The sequence below is a fragment of the Balaenoptera physalus genome (genome assembly GCF_965194825.1).
Source record: "Balaenoptera physalus genome assembly, chromosome: 20".
Classification (NCBI taxonomy): domain Eukaryota; kingdom Metazoa; phylum Chordata; class Mammalia; order Artiodactyla; family Balaenopteridae; genus Balaenoptera; species Balaenoptera physalus.
The window spans coordinates 22380648-22405131 of record NC_138901.1 but is presented as its reverse complement, the minus strand read 5'-3'; the positions used below and the strand labels follow the sequence as shown (position 1 = coordinate 22405131).

The window sequence follows — 24484 nt, the reverse complement described above, 5'->3', positions numbered from 1 at the left end:
TGTACCCCCCTTTCTTCAAGTATTGTGAGGATTAGTGGAGAACAGGCTGTGTGTAAAGACAGCTTACCTTATGGAGGGTGGCCTTTGTGCCATGTGATCAAGTCTTTTTGTCTGGATGAGGAAGCAGAGGGTCAGGGGTTGCTACCTAATGGGGAAGAGATGAGGTGGAGAGGGCCTAGATTTCAGCATCCCACTGTGGGCTGAGGCTTGTTCCAAGACTAAACTCTTCCTCATTTTGAAGCCCTGTGGTCTCTGGGGACTTGTGAGCCATCCTAGAGCTGCTGTCTCCACCTGTGGGCTGTGCTTTCACCCCCTGAGGACAGAGGCTAGATGGTGGGATTAGTGATGGATAAAATAGTACCGGCAAGGGTGGGAAGATGCAGGCTAGTGCAGACCAGGTTGGAAAATGGCAGGGACCTCAGGGATCATCAACACAGCAGGGGACAGAGATAATACTGTCAAATGTTCTACACCAGAGGGTTCCCCAACCCCCACCCCCCCACCCCTGCCTCCATCTTTTAAGATGCCTCCTCCTTGGGAATTCCCTGGTGGTCCAGTGGTTAAGACTCCACGCTTTCAATGATGAGGGCCCAGGTTCGATCCCTGGTCGGGGAACTAAGATCCCACAAGCCACGCAGCACAGCCCCCCAAAAAAGATGCCTCCTCCCTCCTCCTTGAAGCCTTCTCTGACCACTTCATTCTCTTACTGGAGAACTCCTGGGGCCTGAGAAGCTGCAGCTTAGCCTTGCTGAGCTGAGTGTCCCCTGTTACTGCATGTGATAGGGGCCCACCATTTATTCATCACTGAGTCTTTTTTAAAGAGCTTTCCCAGGACTTCCCTGGTGGCGCAGTGGTTAAGGCTCCACGCTCCCAATGTAAGGGGCCCGGGTTCGATCCCTGGTACGGGAACCAGATCCCACAGGCATGCCACAAATAAGGAGCCCGTCAACTGCAACTAAGGAGCCCACCTGCTGCAAATAAGACCCAACACAACCAAATAAATACATAAATATTTTTTTAAAAGAAGAGCTTTCCCATGTATTAGCTCATTTAATCCTCCTAACAGCCCTGGGAGGGAAGGATGAAATGTGCTTACTTCCAGGAGGAATTTATCTCATGGATTCTAGTAACATCTTCACCTAGTGAGTAACAGAAAGGTTACAGAAACTTGTCCCAATCATTTCTTATGTTAATCTCATTAGAGCCCAAAGGCAATATAAGTGAGAACTTGAGGATTTCACAGGGAAATGGCATTTACAGAATCCAGGTGATTGTGTCCTGGCTTCTAACTAATCCAGGGTGGAGCTGAGAGATCAGGGAAGCCAGCGTGTGAGGTGAAAGTTGAAAGAACACTGGAGCCACAGAGAGCAAGATTCAAATCTTGGCCCTATTGCCTACTGTGTGACCTTAGGCAGGTTACTTAATCTCTCTGAGACTCATTTTCACCATCAGTAAAATGGGAATGAGAATGCACCTCTCATACAGTTATTGTGGAGAATCATTCAATCATTCATTCAGTAAAAATTCAGAGCCTACCCTGTGCCAGGCACAGTGATGGACAAGCTTAGTAAAGAATGGTCTTCAACGAACCACTATGTATAAAATAAATAGGCCACAAGGATATATTGTACAGCACAGAGGATATAGCCAATATTTTATAATAACTATAAATGGAGTATAATCTTTAAAAATTATGAATCAATATGTTGTACACCTGAAACATATCTTATTGTAAGTCAACTATACCTCAATAAAAAAATTTTTTAAATTTTTTTAATTTTTCTAATATAAAAATAAGAAGAACTTGTCTTCATGGAGTTTATGGTCTAGTGGAGAGAGATAACAATAAACAATAAATAAAACGGGAAATGATCAGCTGATAGGAAAAAGCAGGTGATGTGATCCTGGCTGAGATTACTGGGTGTCCTCTCATTTTCATTCTCTCTTTTTTTTTTTTGGCTGTATGACCTTAGTTCCCCGACCAGGGATTGAACCTGGGCCCTTGGCAGTGAAAGTGTGGAGTCCTAACCACTGACCACCTGGGAATTCCCCTCCTCTTCTTCCTGTGTAACTCTGGACACATGGCTTCCCAGGATCCCTTGAAGCTCAGCGTAGCCATGTGACTAAGTCCTGACTAAAGAGATGTAAGCAGAAGCCACCTCTGGGAAATGTCCTTAAAGAAAGGGGCACATCTTTCCTTACCCCTTCCTCTTTCCTACCTGCTGGAATGCAGAGGTGATGGCTGAAGCTCAAGCAACCATATCGGACCAAGAGGAGAAAGCACCCGCTGAAGATGCCACAGATAGAAGGTACGTGGGGGCTTCCCTGGTGGTGCAGTGGTTAAGAATCTGCCTGCCAACACAGGGGACACGGGTTCGAGCCCTGGTCCGGGAAGATCCCACATGCCGCGGAGCAACTAAGTCCGTGCACCACAACTACTGAGCCCGCGTGCCTACAGCCCCTGCTCTGCAACAAGGGAAGCCACCGCAGTGAGAAGCCCGCGCACCGCGATGAAGAGTAGCCCCACTCGCTGCAACTAGAGAAAGCCCGTGCGCAGCAACAAAGACCCAACTCAGCCAAAAATAAATAAATAAATAAATAAATTAATAATAAAAAAAAGAAGGTATGTGGGTGGGGTCCCTGACACCATGGAGGACCAGCCTGAGACCTCCTACCTCCAGACTTTCACATCAAAGAGAAATAAACTTCTGTCTTGCTTAAGCCAATATGATTTGGGGTTTCTCTCATACACAGCCCACCCTGATTTAGAGTCGATGGGGTTATCTGTAAATGGGTGATCAAAGATGCGGGGGTAACATCTGATCTGAAACCTGGCCGGTGAGAAAGAGCCAGCCGGGGGGAGACTGGGGAGGAGCATCCCCGCAGGGTGGGGAGACACAGGCAGGGATGGCACTGGTGCCTTGGCAGAGCAGAAAAAGGGGGGTGAGCAGAGGGCAGGAGTAGCCCAGAGTAGGGAATGGGTGTGGCGAAGTCATGAAGGATTTTACACAGGGGAGTAATGTCTTCTGTTTTCTGTTTCTCAAAGGTAAGTCTGAGTGCTGGGTGGCCCCTGTATTGTGAAGTCAGGAGGCCAGGTGGGAGGCTCCTGGGCGATGGAGGAGCAGGGCGGTGGGCCTGGGGAGAAACAGTAGAGAGGGAGAGAGGAGGATGGAGAAGTGGAGATGGAGACAATAGAATGAGCCGTGGTTGGATGTGGAGCTAGGGAAAGAGAAGAATCAAGGCAGCAATTCGATTTGGGGCATGAGGAACCAAGTGGGTGAAGACTGGAGGAGGCCCAGAGTTTGTTTCTTTGCTTATTTGTGTTTAGGGGGAAAGGTCAGAAATAAACAAGACTGTTAACCTGTGTCACCCGTATTGCCTTTCTCAAATAGTAATTGCCGTATGCATGCTTTCAGCAGTGGGCTAAGGAACCGATTTTTGCATTGACTGCATTCAGAGTCAACAAACACGTATGAACTATCAACTATGGACAGAGATCTGGGCCAGGTTTAAGGGACTGAGCAAAGGTCCCTGTCCTTGAGGTTCATGGTCTGTGGAGGAGAAAGGGCCATGGACCATCCCAGTAGAGCACAGACAGGCGATGACACAGGTGGGCTTGGGCTGAGCCGTTTCAGTCCTCCATGGGTGGGGGAGCATGAGGGGAGGGAGGCTTCACAGAGTTGGGGATGCAAGAGCTGAACCCTGAAGCTTCAGTTCAGCAGATATAGAAAGGAAGGGTGTCTCAGGACAAGGGAACAGCATGTCTAAAAACCCAGAAGCCCAGAGAGTTCCCTGGTGACCTAGTGGTTAGGATTCGGGCTTTCACTGCCATGGCCCGGGTTCAATCCCTGGTCAGGGAATTGAGATCCTGCAAGTAGGACAGCGCAGCCAAAAAAAACAAAACAAAACAAAACAAAACCCAGAAGCCCAGAGAACACAGAACCTTCAGAGAAGAGCAAGTGTCAAAACTCTGAGAGAGGGACTTCCCTGGTGGTCCAGTGGTTAAGACTCCATGCTACCAATGCAGGGGGCCCGGGTTCTATCCCTGATCAGGGAACTAGAGCCCACATGCCACAACTAAAGATACCACGAGCAGCAACTAAGACCCCGCGCAGCCAAACAAATAAATAAATATTAAAAAAAAAAAAAAAACCCTCTGGGAGAGCTCTCAGCCTTGCCTCGAGGCCCCTTGAGCAGATCCTACCTACCAGGACACCCCACCCCCCTGCGCTCTCTGGAGAGCCAGGCTGACCTCACAGCTCTCCAAGGCTGCCTTTTGACCTCCCTCCTCCCCTTCTGGAGAAACCCCTGGAACCCTCCTCCCCCTCTTCTGTGAGCACCCAGTTCTCAGGGGATCCTGTCGACTCCCGGTTTGTATCTCGGAGTGACTTATCTTTGCAAGATCTGACCTTGCTGCCCCCAGACAGGCAGAAGCCCCCTTGCTCTCGGGATGCCCCCCGGGACCAGCCAAAGGTGCGGGGATGCGAGTCAAGGGGTACAGGATTCCAGGAGAGGAGGGCTGGACGGGCTCATCCCTGAATGCCTTTCCAGTTTCAGTGCGTCCCCCTGCTTCCCTGCTCTCCCACCCCCTCACCCCTCACCCCTGCCGTAAGGATGACTGGTCCATTCACAACGTAGAGGAATTACTGCCCCAATTCCATTCACCCTCCCTCTGCTCTGTCCCCAGCCCGTGCTGTACCTTACACCTCTGGTCCCTCCACCTGGGAGGCCTTGCTCCCACTTCTCCTGATGGACTTTTCTAAGACTTGGCTCAGAGGACTCCCTGGAGACATCTTCACTTCCCAAATTACTCGTCCCTCGGGGTCCCCATTCTTTGTTCACACCCTTTGCTGTCATCACACTCTGGTTATTATGTGCTGACACCTGCTATCTCCACTGGACACGAATTCCTTGAGGATGGATGCTGTGTGGCCCTGGTCACCTGAGACACAGGTGACCTTCAGTCTCCATGGTCTATTTCCCCATTCACGACTCAGTCCCTTACCTGCGTCCAGAGCAGATTATATTCTCAAGCTCCTTTCCATCTGGCATCCCATTTGGTCCGTACATCGGCCCAGAGAGGAAAATCAACACCGGAGAGAGGATGTGGCCAGCTCCAGGTCACCTAGCGAAGGGAGAGCCACCTGCCCCAGCAGTTCACACTGAACCTAAATGGCCCAGCTGTGGCGCACGTGCCTTTAGTGCAAAATCCCGGGGGCTTGAGTCCCCAATCCAGGAGGGCACAGGAAGTCACATCTTCACAAGGAATACCCGTGGGTCTCTCCAGATCACCTGGCCAGACCCTGTCCCCTCTGCCAGCCTCCTGGCTCCCTTCGATGGGTCATTCTATGCTATCTGGACCTCCACTCACCTTAGCTGCCACTGCACACTATGGACCACTTTGCCCTGAACTTGGGCCCAGACCCTCCCTTCCGTTCCCACGAGGGAACTGTCCAGCAAGGCTTTGCTGGGGGTCTGGGGAGAGCAGCAGAGGATCACCCACTGGGCACCAAAGAGTAGGTGTGAGACTACCAGATGGGTCTACCTTCGGTGGTCACAGGCCCACCTAACACCTCACTGTCAAGCCCATTGCAAGGGGCAATTCACCATGACCCCACCCCCCTTAGCTCCCTCAGGCCAGGAGAAAGAAGGCAGCCTTCCCTTTCAAGGTCTACTGCCAAATCCTCACTTCTCATTGAGGACTGACCGTGTCCCAGGCTGACTGAAAATATGAAAGTCTCTTCCCTTCAGGAGGACTTCACACCCTGCCCATAGGGTCTCCCTCGGGGACAACCAGTCCCAACCCATGATCTGGGCTGTGTGGTCTGGAATAACATCAGATGGGGGTGCAACCAAATCACAGTTCAGGGTGGGCTTCCGCAGGTCCAGCTTGGGGCTCCACCCTCGGCTCACCTTGTTCCTGCCGACATTTGAACTTGGCACCCAAACTTCTACAAGCATGAACTTGGACAGGGGCATCCGTGGACCTTGGAGAGGGGACCAGGTAGGCGCCTCCCTAGTGCTCTAGGAAATGGCAGGGTCTGCATGGCAAGAGGGGCTCTAAGCGAAGAGGATGAGGGGGTGGGGGGGGCTAGGGGGTGTGGCCCTGCAGAACCAATCAGGATACCCTCTCAGGGCATCCTGGGGCCCTGCTCAATTCCCCCAAAGTCCAGGCTTTCTGACCATCTCCATCCAGCCCAGGGTCATGGCTAAGGGGAGGCAGGCCTCTCTTGTCTGATTTCCCCAGAGCCCAGAGCAGTGCGAGGCACTGGAGCCTTCAAATAAATTGAACTGACCCAAGTCCAAATTGGAATCAAATGAGTGAAAGGAGCCACCACTTCCTCCTGGAGAATCATAACACAACAAGCCAAGTGCGACGTTGGGTGGATTTGGGGAAACAGCCACACCCAGTCAAGGTGACAAGAATGACCAAGAGCATGTGGTGTGAGTAGAAGGACCAGAGGCCAATCCGCTCTGCTGCTGCTTGGGTGACTGGTGGGCTGGCAGGGGCTGGTCCCTGCAGAACAGCCGAACAGCTGGGTAGATTCTCCTTCTAAGCCAGATGTTCCCACTTGTCACCCCCCCCTTCTCCCCGCCTCTCACCTAGCTGGCTGCCAGCCCTTTCTGGGCCCTGGGAGAGGTACTCTGCTGCAGTCTCCTGCACTCGGCTCCCTCTCGGCAGCTGGGACAGGCAGAAGGCAAGGTGCCTGGGACCTCTGGGCTGTGGTGGGAAGGCAGGCCCAGCATCTGGTGTTCGCTGCCGCAAGCTGCAGAAAACAGCCCAGTCTGGACCAGGGCCTGGGACAGATGCCACGAGCTGGGAGACTGAGCACCAATGTGGAGCAGGAGGCGTCCCCATCCCCCTTCGCCACAGCCGCTCTGCTCCTGACTGGCATGAAGGCCAAGGGTGGCAGGGGGGAGCCCAGGGCTTGGCCTCAGGCAGGACACCAGCTGAGGGGAGTCGCCTACCTCTCCACCCTCAGCTTTCTCATCTGTAAGAGAGAAAGAACAATAGTAAGCAGCGCCTTCCTCAGAGGGGCTTGCAGAGCACGGCACCCGGCACAGAGCCGGTGCCCATTCATTGGTTATTCTTTTTACTGGGAAGCCACTTTACCTCTCTGTCGTGTTAGTTTCCCCCTCTGTAAAATGGGGAGGCTATAAGGATCAAGTGTGACCACCAGGTGAAGCCCCCAGCGCAGTGCCTGGAACAGACCGTCCGCAAACTGGAGGATTCCAGCTCCGGGTCTGAATGGATGGATGCCCTTTCTCTGCCGGGGCTCGGCACGTGCGGGCTTGTGGTGAGCCCCAGGAAATGGTTGTGGAATTACTGGATATGCCATCTCTCTGTCCTTGTCTCTGCATTTCTATTGTTTGAGTCTGAAGCAGGAAATCCCCAAGCTGGTGGCCGCAGAACCGACACTCTCCCTTTACAGATGAGGTCACGGAAGCCCGGAGAGGGGCAAGCACTTGCCCTGCGTCCTGAAGCCAGGCAGGGTCGGAGCTGGGCTGGGACGGTTTCCTCCCTCCATGCAGTGTCCACAAAACCCCCTTTCTGTCCGCTTTCAAACCTCTGTTCACTCGTGTCCATCTGAACTCCTCTTTCAGTCTCTGCCTCTTTAGCAACCAGAGCCCAGGAACTGGTGACCAGCCCCAGTACCCCCCCAAGAGCAGAGACTGCCCTGCTGGGGGGTGGTGGTGGGAGCCGAGAATGCCGGCTGCTCTGGCCCTGGGGCCTGGGTCGGGCTGCCGACAGAAGAGCCGGTGTGCCCAGACATTGGGGCTTTGTGAGCTCAGAGCTCCGTGTGGGGACGTTGTTTTTGTTGACCTGAGATTGTTTCAGGTTGACTGAAGGGCCGCATCTTAGCGCCTAGGCGCCAGTTCTTTGGAGCTGGTTGGGGTCTTGAGGAGAGGATGGAGGGGGTGCCCTAGTCTGGGGCAAGAAAGGGCAGTGGCTGCCTGGGCCCCCCACCCCCACCCCATGAACACCGGTCCCCGAGGGCAAGGCTACAGAGGAAGAGTGAGCGAGTCCCGAGGGACGGCACCAGGACAGGAGGGAGAAGGCAAGCGCCCGTGCATCTTGGGACCTGAGCAGAGGGGCCTGGCCAGAATGAGGATGGACAGAGGCAGGACAGGAGCATCCAGATGTTGGCACAGACTCGCTGGGAGGCTGGGAGCTCCAAGAACCCAGCCATCGAATGTTAGTCCACGAAGGAAGACCCAGGAGACTCGTAGGGGACAGGAGGGCCTTGGGAGGCCTTGGAGGCTGGCCATTCGGGGGTTGGGTGGGGTGGGCCAGACTCACAGCTGTCCAGATGTGGGTGAGAGATAACTCTGTTTACTGGGCATCCAGCAGGAGCGGGGCAGGGGGGTGGAAGGGGCTCCCAGGGCCCATGGGACGGGCAGATTAGGAGGCGGGGGCATGAGTCAGGGGTTTGGGAGCTGCCCCAGGGGCGCGGGAGCGAGGACCAAGTGCGGTTAGAGCGGGTGTGAGCTCAGCTGGTCATAGAGGCCACCGGCGGCTGCAGGAGTTCGCTGAGGGACCTGGAGGCTCGTGAGCAGGTGAGCAGGGCGGGGAGGGGCTGGGGTGGTCCTGAGGTGCCTGTCCTGAGGGTTTCTGCAGGTGCCCAACCTGAATCTGTGCCCAAGTGGGCATGGGTGCTGGACCTGCGAGAGGGGTGCTGGTGGGTGGGATGAGAACGTTACAATGTGTGTTGTCGCCCCTAAGCGCACAGGCCCATTGGCCCCTGCGGCTGGGAAGAGTGGGGCGGCAGGTATTAGGAAAAAAAGGCTGGCACGTGGCAGCAGAGGTGTGTGAGCTGGTTGTGTGAGTGTGTGTGTGGAGGGGCAAATCTGATTCCCCTCCAGGTGTGGGTCCTTGTCAGGCTCCTATTTACCAGCCCCTGAATCGAACAGGCTTGGGTCTCACCCCCCAGCCCCCTCTTTCCTCCGCGCATGGGGATCCCCAGGCCACCCCGTCTCCCTCCTAAGAGGAGAATTGTCAGCTGACACTGCTTCTCATTTTGAAACACTTCCAGGGAATCTAACCTGGGAGACCTGGCACTGTCCCCATCCTAGAGGGTGTTTGGAGGGAAAGGAGGAGTCCCCCACCACCTGAGGATCTCAAAACACTTAGGTTAATTCCATGGGAATTGAAAGAAAATCAGAGGGGGATGAAGATAGCAAGTCTGTACTTGATCCCCAGTAGCAGTGATAACGATAGCAAACGTTTACATAGAGCTCTTTTGTGCCAGGCATTAGTCTAAGTGCTTTATATACGTGAACTTACTTAACACTACAACAGATCTATGAGGTAGATGTCATTATGATTACCCCCATGTTACAGATGAGAAAACTGAGGCACAGAGAGGTTGAGTCACTTGCTTAAGGTCACACAGTAAGTGGCAGGGCTGGGATTTGAAGCCAGGCAGCCGGATTGCAGGGTCCATGCTCTTAGTCACTGATACTAAACCAGCTAATAGCTATTTTCTCTTCTGGGAGACAACTCAGGGCAATGGTTAGAGGTGTAGCTGGAGTCAGATAGGGCAGGGTTTAATCCTGCCTCTGCTACCTACCTGCTAGGGCACCGAAGCAGGTAAACCTCTCTGAACCTCAGCTTTCTCATCTGTAAAGCGAGGCTAATGACATCACCCGCCTCACAGAGTGGTTTGGGGAGAGATAAAACGGCACAGCCATGTATGGTGTCGGGGCGATTACACAAAGTTGGTGCTATGCCACCAGGGAGCCCTCCCTGCCTTCTGGTCCACCCTCCCCCCCCACCAGCCTCTTCCTGCTGTGCTCCATCTCCTGGGCTCCAGATGCCCTGCTCCCCCTTATCTGCCTGGCCCTGGCTGGCGGGCTGGCCAGGTGTTTGGTGCGCTTCCAGGTGTTTGGTGCCATCAGGGTCCAGGCTCTTATCAGTGCCAGCAGAGCAAGGCCTGCAGCTGGGGGGCGGCTGGGCCTGGTGGCGGCTACAATCTGGGTCATGGGTGCACCCTCTGAGGCCCCAGCAGAGCTCGAGACACCTCTGTTCTCCCCTCTCCTCTCTCACTGATGTCTCAGAACCCCAGTAGGAAGGCCTCCCATTGTACAGACGGGGTGACTGAGCCCTAGAGAGATGCGGGGAGCTGCCAGTCAGTGGCAGAGAGGCAGCCTGGATGTCTGGGTTCTCGGGCTCTGAAGGGACCCTCTGACCCTCTCCCCTCTCAAATGGGAAACTAAGACCACAATCCCAGCCCATAGGGCGTGGGGGGGGGCGTGGCGTTTATCACCTCAGGCAACAAGGCCAGAGAAGGGAGAAAGAGAATAAAAATGGGAGAAGAGGAAGGCAGGGGAAACTGGGGAGAAGGGGACACAGAGGGACAGAAAAGGGAGAGAAAAAAGGTGCATGACCAGACTCCTCAAAGGGCAAGTCCCCTGCAGTAGGGACACCCCATCCTCAGGCTTTGGAAACCGCCCCCCCAAGGCCATCACTTGCCCTACAACCCCCCAAGGCAGGGACCCCTGCCTTTCTCAGTGTGGGTCAGGGGCTCGCTCATGTCCCTCTCTCTATCTCTAAGGACTTCAGGGCCATCCATTCCTCAGAATGGTTCTTTCCGTGTACACTCCCTGCTCTCTTCCCTCCCACAGCGCCCAGCCCTGTTTTGCATGGTCCTCTCTCTGCATCTTGCCCACAATTCCTGGCACCCAGGCTAGCCCTCCCCACCTCTCAGCCCTCCACATCCCACCGGTGCTTCTGGACCCAGCACCAGTGTCCCCTCCACCAGAGACACTCCACCTGCAACCCCACCGCGAGTCCTACTTCCCCCTGCCACAGGCATCCTCGGCACCCAGCATGGTCTGCTCACTGCTTGTGTTTGTCTGGGGCACGTGTTTTCTCCTGAACGCCTTAGCCTGTCACGTGTTCCCAGCTTGTCTCCCCAGTCCGGGTTGCGAGCTTCTGGAGAGTAGAACAGTGTCTTGTTCATCTCAGCTTCCCAGGCTCCATACCAGGCACAGAGTGGGCACGTTTGTCAACCTGACCCAAATCCCTGTTGCTACAATGCGTTCTGCTGCCATGGGTAAGGGAGAGAAGGAAGTCCCTCCACACTCAGCCTGGGGCCGCGCCAGGGCACCCCTGTGCTCTCCTTGGGCTGGTCCTCACATTCCTGCGGTAGGCATCCTTCCTCTCCACTAGAGACACAACTGAGAAAACGGAGGTGCAGGGCTCCACTGCCTCCTGGCTGGGTCCTAGTCATCCTGGCTCCCCAGCCCCAGAACCCCAAGCCTGCAAGGGGGAGCCATTCTTACATTCTTTCAACACATATTTATTGAGCACCTACTATGTGGCAACCACTCTGCTAGGAGTAGATCCAGTGAAGATTGAGATGCGCAGGATCTTAGCACTCATGTGGCTTCCTTTCTAGAGGCGTCCTCAGACCATATATCCACAGATGAATTAAGAAACCAGAAAATGACAGATTGGGTTAGTGGCTGTTAGGGTGGTCAAGAAGGGAATCTGAAGAGGTAGCATATGAGCTGAGATGTGGGAAGGGCTGAAGTGTGGGAGTAGGGGCATCCAGGATGTGGCCAACTACATGTGCAAAGGCCCTGGGGCAGGAAAGGGCTTGGTAAGGAGGCCAATGGAATAGGTGGTGAGAGAGCAAGAGAGAGGGAGTTCAAGATGGAGTAGGGGAGAGAAGCAAGGCCATATCATCCAGGACCTGTGAGCCACTCCTAAGGATACTGCAGCCCCATGCCCAGGAGGAGGCAGCCATTTCTGGGAGAAGAGGGTATTCTGTGGAGACTCTCAGCTAAGCTCCCTGAAGGACGGACAGGTCATGTTCCTGGAGTTGGTGATTCCTGGGGATGGGCAGAAAAGGAAGCCAGGTGAGGACTGGTGGATGGAGGAAGGAGTCGGATTGGAAGAACACCCCCCCTCCCATCCTCCCAAACATCCTTAGGTTGGTGCCAGCTAAGTTTCATCTTCCCTGCTCTGCCCTGTCTCTCCGGCCCCTGCACACCTGCCCTCAGACCTACAAATCCAACCCCTCACTCACACTTCTTTCCTCTGACCCCATTGTCTCCCAACACCTGGGATCCCCCTTCACTCAAGTACAGCCCCCTGTGGGGACGAATGGGAGACCCCAGGCTGCCCTGTGTCTCACTCAGCCTGTGCCTTTCCCCTGCAGGGACCTGCAGTGTGGGTTATGCTGGGGGCTCAGATCACTACAGACAATTGAACAATCAGGACAGCGCCATGGGGGATTCACAGGTGAGTCTTTGATGGCATCTGCAGGGCTCCTAACCCTGGACTCCTACCTTCACGGAGGTTTGTGGAGCCCCCTCCACAGCCCAGCCCTGATGGCAACTTCTCACAGGAGAATGAAGATAAGCTGGAGGAGTTTCTAGAGCAGAAGGAATATGAAGACCTTGGGTTCCCCACGCTCCAGGTGGAGGAAGCAGAAGGTGAGCCCCATCTCCCTCTCTCCTGCTGGGATGGGCTGCTGAGCCCCATCAGACACAGGTGGGGAACTTGTCCTCCCCTTCTCCCCGCTTCCCACCGGCCGGCCCCAGGACCAGCTCTCCCACAATCCTGGCTGATTGAAGGATAAACAGAGTTTTGTTTGAAATGATCACAGGAGGTGACTGGGGTGGGGGTGGGGGCTGGAGGCAGGACCAGTCACCCATCACTGTGCCCCTTAGATTTGTAAGAGGGCAACCAGGCCTGTCGGGGACGAGGGCATGAGCCCGCATGCCACCTGTGCCCATCCAATGCCAGCTCCCAGGCCAGGCACTGGGCCTGTTCTGGGAACATCGTTCTGTTTGGGGGTCCAGAAGTCCTGAGAAATGGGGGGCCGTGGGGACCCTCAGGGCGGAGAAACATCAGGAAACCTTCCTGGGCCTGCCCAAGGTCTCGGTTGGGGAGCCCCGGGAAGGGACCTGTTTACTGTCAACAGGACTTAAGTGCTGGCAATTGGTATTGGAGATAAGAGGCCCCTCTGGGAAATGAGGGCTGGGGGTGTAGGGGCCAATAATATAAGGGCGGACCCCACGGGGCACCCAAGCTCCACTTGGAGGCAGCGAGAAGCTACTGGCTGGTGGGATTGTTGAGGCAGGTGGGAAGAAAGAAGGGAATCTGGTCCCAGAAGATAGCAGGAGAGGGAAGAGAATTGCCATTCAGGACTCCCCAGTCCCCCTGGAGATGACCCTCCGCGTCACCACTGAGGATGAGCCCCAGGGGTCCTTCACAGCGCTAAGATGGGGAGTGACAGTGCCAGGCTGGGTGGCCAAGAACAAGCGTGGGGGGCCACAGCCCACTGAGCAGCAGGGGCAGGGTCCCAGCCAGGGGCAAGGGGAGGGAGAGCGGCATCACCCCGTGTGGTGTCCGAGGCTCACACTGGGTGGTGCAGGAAAGTCTTGCGGGAATTGTCTGGGGCCAGTGCTAACCGGCCCTCTTGATTTTCAGCTCAGCTCACCGAGCCGACAGCCACAGACTACCACACCGCGCCGCACCGCCCCCCAGACATCTTCGAGGTGAGAACCCCAGCCTCCCCCGATTCTCTTTCCTGTGCTGCCCTTGGGATCCATCATCCTACCAGGGGAGGGGAGGAGCAGAGGGGTAGCTACAGTTTCAGGATGGGGGAGACCCCACAAACAGGGAGAGAAGGAATGGGCATCCTGGGAAATAGGTAAAGGACATCTCCCAGTGAGGGGGCAGACCCGGGGCCCCCTTCCACTGATGGGGGAGCTCCCTGGACAGAGATAAACTGACAGCTGGAGGTCTGAGCCACCAGGTCCGCTGGCCCTGGCTGGGCTGTCAGTTACTCCCTGGGGAAGCACAGAATTAAATACATGCTCTCCTCAGCCCAGTCCCCCAAGGCCCCCCATGTCCTTGCTGGACTCCAGACGGTCTAGCTGGTTAGAAATTTGGGTCTGCCCTCAGCTAGGCCCCTGGGACCGGCCATCTGGCCCCAAGGAACCCCAAGGGCATGCTGAGCCCACGCGACAATCTTGGAGGCAGGAGGCTGACCCAGTGACCCCAAAGGCTTCCCTCTTCTTTCCTTTCCTGCCCACTCTAGCAGCCCTTTTGGCCCAGAGTTTCTTCAAATGCCTCTGAAATGGGGTGAGGGGCCTGGTCAGGAGGTTGGGGAACAGAGCCAGAGGTGGGGGACCCTCAATCATCTCCTCACATGTCACACCTCACTCTACACCCTGAGGATGTAGCTCCTGACGGTCCCTTCTGAGCTCAGGTTCTGCCCTGAGTGCTCCAGGACCCTGGGCCTCTGACAGACATCTCTCAGAGCCTGCTGAGTGCCCACCGTGCCCTGGGCTTCCAGCCTCCCCATAGCCCTGCCGAGGGCCTGAGGGACTAATTCAGGCCTGTGGGGCTGCAGGTCCTCGTGGAGCTGCGGGAACTAGTGATGGATGAAAAGAACCAGGAGCTACAGTGGATGGAGACAGCGCGCTGGGTGCGGCTAGAGGAGAACCTGGGGAAGGACGGGATCTGGGGCCGCCCACACCTGTCTTACCTCACCTTCTGGAGCCTCTTGGAGCTGCAGAAAGCCTTTGCCAAGGGTGAGTGAGCCCCTCTGTGCCCCTCTGCGTGTGACCCCTGCATGTGAAGCTGCTAAGGAGGAGGAGGGCCAGGGCCAGCCAGCCCGCTCACCCCTCCCCTGCCTGCAGGTACTGTCCTCCTGGACCTGCCAGAGAAATCCCTGGCCGGGGTGGCCAGCCAGCTGCTGGACAGGTTTATCTTCGAGGGGCAGATCCAGCCTCAGGACCGAGAAAATCTGTTCCGGGTCCTGCTGCTCAAACACAGGTGCCCCTGCCTGCCAGGCCCTGGATTCCACACCCACAGGGCCCATCTCCCCGGCCCGCCTGCCCCAAGCTCTCCCTGGGGGTCCAGGTGGCCCCTCCCTACCAGGCTGGGTCCCACTTTTCTTCCACAATGTCTCCTGCTTCCAGCATGTCTCGAGCGGTAGCCATGTCTCCATGCTCAGGTTTGGGGGCCACTGGTCCCCAGGAGGGCGGACTCTCAAGGTCCCTCTCTCCATCCATTCTTCTGGCTCCACCTACTCATTCCAGACAGAGGCCACCCGCTTCCATCCACAATGTCCTTCAGAGGAGGCTGATTCTCCTTCCGCCCTGGGCCTCTCTAGTCTGGTCACTGGCAAGTCCCATGTCCCTCCCACCACCGGTCTCCACTCTGCTGACAGCCCAGGCTGAGCAGCCTACTCAGCCCATGTCCACTGTGTGTCGTCCTGCAGCCACGCCAGAGACGTGGAGGCCCTGGGGAGTGTGAAGCCTGCAGTCCTGACACGTTCTGGGGACCCTTCACAGCCTCTGCTCCCACAGCATCCCTCGCTGGAGACAGAGCTCTTCTGTGAACAGGTGAGGCTGTACCAGGGGTGTGTGAGGAGAGCCGGAAAGCTCCCAACCTGAACATGGTTCGAAATGAGAGTGGGTAGGGCAGACGGGGTGGGCTACTCAGGTGTCCAGGGTCCAGAGTGGCCGGAGGACTTCCCTCACCACCGTCCTTGCAACAGGGAGAGGGGAGCGCGGAAGGACGCTCGTCATCTGCAATGCTGGGAAAGAGTCCCCAGGACTGGGAGGCCACCCTGGTGCTAGTGGGTAAGTGGGCAGAGCGTCCATCCCTCACCCCTTCACGTCCCCTGCCCCTGCCTCCTGCCCTGGCCCAGCCTGCCTCTCCCTAAGCCTGGACCCCAGCAGCGTGCCACTCCCCCCCGCTTGGCCTGGCCCGACCACCTCACTTCGTCTGTCCCCAACAGGCTGTGCCAGGTTCCTGGAGCGGCCAGTGCTGGGCTTTGTGCGACTAAAGGAGCCTATGGAGACAGAGCAGAAGCCAGAGGAGCCGGAGGAGCCGGCAGTTCCCGTGCGCTTCCTCATTGTGTTGCTGGGACCCGAGGCCCCCAACATCGACTACACCCAGCTGGGCCGGGCTGCTGCCACCCTCATGTCAGAGAGGGTGAGGAGGGGCCGGCGAGGGCTGGGGGAGCCCAGGGGGCTGGGTGGCAGCTGAGGCCTCGTCCCCGGCCCCGGTTACTTTAACTTCACTAGTTTGGCCCATTCAGTCTGATCTAGCTGCTTCCATCCTGTCTGGCCAGGGGGAGTCCAGGCCCGTGTAGTCTGGCCTAGCCCTGCCTGATCAGGCCTGGTCTAGTCTGGCCCACTCTGCCCTGGTTCTGTCTGGTTAGGTTTGGCCTGGTCTGGCCTGATCTGCTCTCGTTCCATCTGGTCTGCTATAAGCCACCTGGTTCGCTTTAGTTCTTTCTGCTTTCCCGACTCAGGGCCCTGTCTGCCTCCCCAAAGCCCTTTCAGAGTAGAAGGTGGAAGCCCAGGGGGGAAGCAAAAGCAGTTCCTAGCAAGTAGGAGCTGGGTGAGAGGGTTCTGATCCCCAGAGGCCCTGGCTGTGGCCTCTTGGATCCTTTTGTTGAGCAGGTCCTAGTGGCTCTGACCTTCCTTCCTGCTCCCAGGTGTTCCGCACTGATGCATACTTGGCCCAGAACAAGGAGATGCTGGTCCATTCCCTAGAGGGCTTCCTAGACTGCAGTCTGGTGTTGCCTCCTACGGACACGCCCTCTAAGGATGCCCTGCTCAGTCTGGTGCCCGTGCAGAAAGAGCTGCTGAAAAGACGCTACCTGCCCAGCTCTGCCAAGCCAGAGCCCAGCTTCCTCAAGGGCCTAGGTACCTGCCCTGCCCAGCCCTAGGCTTGCTGAGCCCCCAGACCATCAGACACCCTAGCACAGCCCTGTGAGCCCCTACCTCCCCTCTTCCCATTAAAGCTCCCATGTCCCCTCTCCCTGTCCTCATGCCTCCCAGCCTCCTGGACCACCCTACATTCCCATCAGACAATCCCCTTCTCGATTCCCTTTTCCCCACACTTCCCCTTTCCACCCCCCGTGACCGTGGTCCTGTCCTTCACTACAGATTTGAATGGGGGTCTAGAGGACACCCAGGATGACCCTCTGCAGCGGACAGGCAGGCCCTTCGGGGGACTGGTACGTGACATCCGGCGCCGCTACCCCCGCTACTTGAGTGACATCACAGACGCATTGAACCCCCAGGTCCTGTCTGCCATCATCTTCATCTACTTTGCCGCCCTGTCACCCGCCATCACCTTCGGTGGCCTCCTGGGTCAGTGCCTCTGTGTGTCCCACTAACCCTCACCTCTGACCCTCTGGCCTCTGTATCAGCCCTGACTTTGCCCCGATCTGACACTCTGGACCCCTACATCAGCTTGTCAATGAAATGCTCTATCGGCCTCTGGAAATGATCTTGACCTTACCGCACCGTCACTTCCATCCACAGGAGAAAAGACCCATAACCTGATGGGTGTGTCGGAACTGCTTATCTCCACCGCGGCGCAGGGCATCCTCTTCTCCCTGCTGGGGGCTCAGCCCTTGCTCGTGGTGGGCTTCTCAGGACCCCTGCTCGTGTTTGAGGAAGCCTTCTTCTCGGTAGCTCTGTTCTGGCCCCACTGTCACCCTGCAACTGGCCCCTGGCCCAACCTGCTTGATGCACGGGGCCTGGGCCCATTTATCTGACCCCAGCTCCCTCTGACCACCCTACAGTTCTGCAAGAGTAACGGCCTGGAGTACATCGTGGGCCGTGTATGGATTGGCTTCTGGCTCATCCTGCTGGTGGTGCTGGTGGTGGCCTTTGAGGGCAGCTTCTTGGTCCGCTTCATCTCCCGCTACACCCAGGAGATCTTCTCCTTCCTCATCTCCCTCATCTTCATCTATGAGACCTTCTCAAAGCTGGTCACGGTGAGGGCCATGGGAGTGTTAAGAGGCACGTGTGCGTGCATGTGTGTGTGCGTGCGTGCATGTGTGTGTGTGTGTGTGACTGTGCACAAGATGTGTGACTGTGGGTGTCATAGCACATGTGTCTGTATGGCATTTATGTGGCCGTGTTTTCACGGTATGTGACTGTGACCACATACATGTTGATGCCTGCTGTCTGTGGGCCGGTATTCTCACCATGGCTGTGCGGAGTGACGGTGCATGAGCGCTCCCCCTGCCTGCACAGGCCCATGTGTATAACCACATGCAGTAACCAGTGGGCACGTGTGAGACTGAATGTGGGAAACTGCAGGCATGGCGGGGTAGCAGGGGTTCTGGAGACTCTGAAGTCCCCCACTCCTCCTGCAGTTGCCCTTAGGAACTGCAGGGCCTGCAGAGGGCATGCCCTCTGGGTGGATACTGTACATCTACCCCTGATTCTGTTGGTCGGTGGGTCTTTCTCTGGTTTCCAAGTCTCTGGAGCCTAAGTCTTTTTAGGAACCTCCTTGGCACTTGTTTCCTGTCCTCCAGGCTTCTCATGGCTCCCAGGCCCTGGATGGTCGTGTGCACGCACGCACACACACACACACACACACTCATTTCCTCCATGGCCTGCCCCGCCCAAGCCTAGCCTGGTCCTCAGTCCTGAAAACCAAGCTGTGGAATCCCATTGCCTCTGTTACTATGTCAGTTGAGGAAGAAGATAGGTAGATGGATGAATGGATGATGAATAGAGAGAGAGATGATGAATAGAGAGATGGATGATGGATGGGTGGATGATGGACAGATAGATGATGGCTGGAGGATGGATGGATGGGAGGAAAGAGGATGCCTTGGTTTTCTGCTGCAGATCTTCCAGGACCACCCACTGCTGGAGAACTATGACCACAATGTGACAAGAATACCCAAACCTCAGGCCCCCCTGCCCAACACAGCCCTCCTCTCTCTTGTGCTCATGGCTGGCACCTTCTTGTTCGCCATGATGCTGCGCAAGTTCAAGAACAGCTCCTACTTCCCTGGCAAGGTCAGCGCATCCCCCCCACCTGTCCTTGCCTACACTGCCCTATCCCAGTCTACAGTACTCCCCTCAGTACTTTCCCAATGCCATGAGTTCCCCTTCTTACCCTAGATTCCCATTTCCGATTCCAACCCTCCCTCCCCCCTCATCATGCAGGATTTTACTCTTGAGACAAGCGCATCTCCCTTTCTCAGCACGTCCAGGCTGAGAACCCAGTGGGGAACCAAGGACAGTTCTTGGAAGGGAGTGGAGAACCTGTGGGGCCGGGGGTGGGGCTGGGCCAGGTGAACAAGAAAGGAGGCAGGTATGTTGAGAAGCAGGACAGGGCATTAGATGTTCCCCCTGGGGAGAGTGGGACCCCCTGGTGAAGATGGGGCAGGAGTGGGGGCAAGTGGCAGGTGAGAGGTGGGAAGCAACTGGGCACTGACCACTGGTCCCTTCACCTGCCCTCAGCTGCGACGAGTCATTGGGGACTTTGGGGTTCCCATCTCTATCCTGATCATGGTCATGGTGGATGCCCTCATCCAGGACACCTACACCCAGGTGACCCTCTCCCCCACCCTTATTTCATTCCCCCAGTATGCCCCCTCCCCCAAACTGCCTTCCCAAACCTGAAGCCAGCTAGAACTACCCCTTCCCCAGCCCTGTCTCTCCAAGCAGCCCCATGTTCTTCCCACAGCCCTTCAGGACCCCTCTGGCTGAAGAAAGGGTCTGGGTCAGTTTGCCCCCTTTCACTCCTTAATCCAGGGCAGTAGGAAAGAATCCGCTTTGAAGCCAGGTTGATCTGAGTATGAATCTCAGTTTTGCTACCAAAGAGCTGTGCAATGCAAAGCCAGCTACATAACTTCCCTGATCCTCTTTCCTCATCTATAAAGTAGGGAATGAGAAAATGTATGTAAAGGGCTTAGTGCAGTGACTGAGTACAAAGTAGATGCTCAGTATAAGTAAGTTCCCAAGTGCCCAGGACCCTGGTTCTCCCTGTCCCCACCTTTCCCCATCCCCCTGTCCCCACCTTTCCCCATCCCCCTGTCCCCACCTTTCCCCATCCCCCTGTCCCCACCTTTCCCCATCCCCCTGTCCCCACCTTTCCCCATCCCCCTGTCCCCAGGTGTTCTCACCAGCATCCCCCTCCCACAGAAACTCAGTGTACCTAAAGGCCTCACCGTATCCAACACCTCGGCCCGAGGCTGGCTCATCCACCCGCTGGGCTTATATAAGCCATTTCCCATCTGGATGATGTTTGCCTCCGCCCTGCCTGCCCTGCTGGTCTTCATCCTCATCTTCCTTGAGTCCCAGATCACCACGTAAGAGCCAGGGTGGGACTGGGCCTGGGAGGGTCCGAGGCAGAGAAAGGGACAGGCTCCAGGCAGGCAGGACATCAGGGACTGAGTGCTAGTAGGAATGATGGACGGGCAGGAGGTCCAGGTTTTGTGGGACATGACATGGTACTATTTGGGGAGCCCTTTTTAATAAAAAGAATATAAAATGAGAACTATAAAGTTAGGTGCTAGATCTTGGAAAGGGCCTGTACCCGTGAGGTTCCCTGAAGCTTATGCTTCTTTAGCTTCAGTGTAGATCTGCCGGAGGGTGTTCTAGGCGACGATGAAGACACTTCTGCTCTTAGAGTCTCGATTCTCAAGATGGTGCAGGAGGGAGGGGAGAAAGGAACTCTAAGGGAGATGGGCAAAGAAGGATAAACTAAAGTACAGAGGGACCCAAGTCTAGGGAAGGAAAGAGAGGGTAAAGGGGGTTGGGGTGAAGGAGAGCCCTGGTTACTCCTGACCTTCCACACCCCCAGGCTGATCATCAGCAAACCGGAGCGCAAGGTGGTCAAGGGCTCTGGCTTCCACCTGGACCTGCTGCTGGTCATGGGCATGGGCGGGGTGGCCACCCTCTTTGGGATGCCCTGGCTCAGTGCCACCACTGTGCGTTCTGTCACCCACGCCAATGCCCTTACGGTCATGAGCAAGGCCAGCACCCCAGGGGCTGCAGCCCAGATTCAGGAAGTCAAGGAACAGCGGATCAGCGGGCTCCTGGTCTCTGTGCTCGTGGGTGAGTGAGGATTGGCCACACTTTCCAGCACCCTCAGCCCCTGCCCCTTAGGATCCAGTGCCCCTCCAGCCCTGCCCACCCTGCAGCCAGGTCTCCCCAAACACCCACTGCCCACATCTCCCCAGTGTCAGTTATTCACATGAAGGAATTCTGGAGGAAATACCCAAGGCACTGAAATGGGATCTGAGGGGGATGGAGGGGGCACTCCATTACTGGAAGCTTCCCTAGACAAGACCCTGTACTCTGAGCTTCTCCAACAGTTCAGTGAACTGTGGGTTCCAGCCCTGCCCCGCTGCTGTCTAGGTATCCCACCTTGTCTCTGGACCTCAACATTCCCTCTCTGCACCATTAGAGGGTTCATTAGATGCCTGAGCTCTCTCTAGCTGCTCTGTGACTCATACAGAGGACAGCACTCCTAGGTGGGGGTGTGAGGTGAAGACAGAGGGTCACTGATCTGAGTTCTAGAGCAGCTGACAGTCCAGTTGGGCTTGGTGTGGGCAGCACCATGGTCGCTGATGGAGAGGCCAGGGAAGTTTCCTAAAGGAGGCGAAGCTGATGTTAGCTGGAGGAGGGCTGGGATTTGGGTAGGTGGAGGGTGATGGAGGCATTCTGGGCTGGGGTAAGAGGAAAGGTGGGCTTCTCTGCCCTCTGTGACTCCCTAGGTTAAAGGAGTAGGCTTTGAAGTCAGGCAGGCAAGAGTTTGACTCCCTGCTCTGCCACTTACTAGCTGTGTGGCCTTAGGTTAGTTGCTTCACCTCTCTGAGTCTGCTTCCTCATCTGCAAAATGGGGGTAATATCTATTAAGAGGCTCCAGGGAATTCCCTGATGGTCCAGTGGTTAAGACTTGGTACTTGCACTGCTGTGGGCCCGGGCTCCATCCCTGGTCGGGGAAATGAGATCCCAGAAGGTTCCCGGCGAGGCCAGAAAAAAAAAAAAAAAAAGAGGATCCACAAAAAGGGTTCCATATAGTCCCTGTGACTTCATTCCCCAGTCTCTGCTGGCGCCGATCCTCTGGGGCAGCTGGGGCTAAGACTGTGCGGTTCTCCCCACAGGCCTGTCCATCCTCATGGGGCCCATCCTGTCCCACATCCCCTTGGCTGTGCTGTTTGGCATCTTCCTCTACATGGGGGTCACATCCCTCAGTGGCATCCAGCTTTTTGACCGCATCTTGCTTCTGTTCAAGCCGCGCAAGTACCACCCGGATGTGCCCTACGCCAAGCGGGTAGGGGGCCCTCCCGGCTGCCCAGGTCGGGGCGGGGCTGGGTGCCTGGGCAGGGCAGGCCATGACCCCAGCCTCCGCCCGCAGGTGAGAACCTGGCGAATGCACTTGTTCACGGTCACTCAGATCATCTGCCTGGTGGTGCTGTGGGTGGTGAGGAGCATCAAGACCATCTCGCTGGCCCTGCCCTTCATCCTCATCCTCACGGTGCCCCTACGCCGCTTCCTGCTGCCACTCATCTTCCAGAACCTGGAGCTCCAGTGTGTGAGTGGCTTCTCTCACCACCCAGCCCGTGCCCCTCCCCCCATTTCCTATGGCCAGAGGGCACAACTCCAGAGCAGAGGGCAGTGAGCGGTCATCAGTGGGGCTCAGAGAATGTGAGAGGTGTGTCTGGGAACTAAGGAAGGCAGAAGAGCATTGTGATTAAGGTCTAGGTTGGGGCCTGCGTCCAAATCCCGGCACTGCCACATCCCAGTGTGTGTGACCTGGAGCTAGCGGCCTCGTTTCTCTGTGCCTCAGTTTTCCTCACCTGTAAAGAGAGGAATAATGACAGGGTTGGTGAGAGGACTGAGAGGCTCACGAGATGTGTTCCACGTGGGTGGTCCCCACCACTGAGCAGCTAGTCCTGTGGTCTTATAAACCATCCGGAGAGTGGCTCTTCCAGTAGAATTCTTCCACGATGTGACACAGGTCACTGTGGCGCTGCCCCGGTGAAGGGGGTCTCCTGCCTGCCCTCTGGAGGCCCTCCCCTACCAGGGCACCAGATTCCTGGGGGCTCCCCACCCTGAGGAAACCTCTCATCTAGACCAACCCTAGGAGATGCAGGGACAGGACAAGACTTGTCCAAGGTTCAGAGAGAGACAGGCTCTCCTCACCACAGAGGTGCCTCAGCGCTGGGGGGAGGGCTCACCTGGGCCCTCAGCCACTCACCCTATGTCCTTCCTCCCCCGCAGCTGGATGCTGACAATGGCAAGCCGAACTTCGATGAGGAGAATGGCCAGGATGAATACGATGAGGTGGCCATGCCTGTGTGAGGGGAGGGCCCAGGTCCCAGAGCCCCCTCCATCATTCCACTTCCCCACTCTCCCAGGAAAAGCAGAAGTTCATGGGCACCCTACGGACTCCCAGGTCCCTCCTGGGGCAGGAGTCGAGGCCCTGGGGCCATGGGTGGGGGAAGGAAAGGGTGTCTAGGAAACCTTGCATGAAGGGTAGACTGGCTTTTCTGGATGGAAAAGGCCAGTGGGGCCCACAGTAGGGGATTCGCTGTGCAGTTCCTCCTGTGGCCACACTGCCACCTGGGGGTCCCACCCTGGAAGACTTAGATCCAAGCCCTACCTCCTCATGACACAGACAGGGGAAGTAAAGAGGATGGGAGTTGGGTGGGGGGGATTCAAATTCCTGCTTTCTGTGTGACCTTGGGCAAGTCCCTGGATCTCTCCAGCCTCTGCTTCCTCGTCTGCAAAATGGGTATATTGATAATCACACCCACATTACAGGATGGTTTCTGAGGACCAAAGATAAACGTGAAAAAAGGGCTTCGTAAAATCTGAAAGGACTATTATACAATAGTCATCATTCTTCAAGCCTGCCCAAAGTCACATAGCTCCTGAGCCATTCAGCTGGGATTTGACCTCTGAGGCCAGAGTCTACTTCAGTCACCCACCTTTCCATGCTTAGAGATGCCCCTGCTGGCCCCTCTCTTCCCCCCTCTCTGCTCCCACTGGGGACCCTCTTCTCTGGGGCGGAGGAAGGTGTCCTGGTGAGGGCAAGGTGCAGGTGAGGACAAAGTCAGGGCTGGGACTCAGGACTCCTAAGTGCTGCTCCCTCCCCCACGCTCTCATTCATTCACTCATTCATTCATTCCACAAACATTTATCTAAGACCCTGGACCCCGTGGACACAGAGGTGACTGAGACAAGACCTTGCCCTGGGGTTGGGAGTGGGGGGCAGTGTACAGTCTGTTCTTGATTTGGATGGGGGGTGGGGGAGGGTGGGAAGATAGGGAGGCAATGGGGAGGGGGAGGGAGGGAGGTTTGTAATTTATACCTTGTGTATCCTCAGAGCTTTCATTGTACTTCAGCTACACGCAGGCACACTCGTGCACGCGAGCCCCAATTAGAGACACACTGTCCTCAACTCCACTTGAACCAAATCTTGGGGAGAACCCAGATTCGACCAATTGGGGTAGGAGACAGTGGGAGCTGCAGAATATGGGCAAAATCTATTTTTTTACAAAAGAAAAATATAAAAAGAGTTGAAAGAACTGGAAGTGGTGAGAGATGGTTGAAACTGAGAATCAGGGTGTGACAGAAAAAAAGGAGGCTGAGAGAGAGCTCTCAGGTACCTCCTGAAGGCTCACAGCTGCTTCCCACCACTTCACTGTTCTATGCCTCAGTTTCCTCATCTGTAAAATGG

At 56.2% G+C, this 24484-nt stretch overlaps 1 protein-coding gene across 1 annotated transcript; it reads left to right on the top strand.

Annotated features, from left to right (window-relative positions):
• Positions 1–11519: 11519 nt before the first annotated feature.
• SLC4A1 (solute carrier family 4 member 1 (Diego blood group)) lies at positions 11520–24041 on the top strand (the record flags this gene model as incomplete). The annotated part of the gene is made up of 20 exons (XM_082443666.1): positions 11520–11606; positions 12168–12178; positions 12275–12444; positions 13445–13512; positions 14373–14553; positions 14662–14797; positions 15246–15369; positions 15525–15609; positions 15768–15964; positions 16473–16683; positions 16927–17133; positions 17308–17456; positions 17571–17765; positions 18631–18804; positions 19252–19341; positions 19936–20102; positions 20597–20850; positions 21903–22072; positions 22157–22333; positions 23023–24041. The coding sequence occupies 20 exons, from the start codon at positions 11520–11522 to the stop codon at positions 23101–23103; spliced, it is 2934 nt and encodes a 977-aa protein (XP_082299792.1). The 3' UTR covers positions 23104–24041.
• Between the last annotated feature and the right edge of the window lie 443 nt (positions 24042–24484).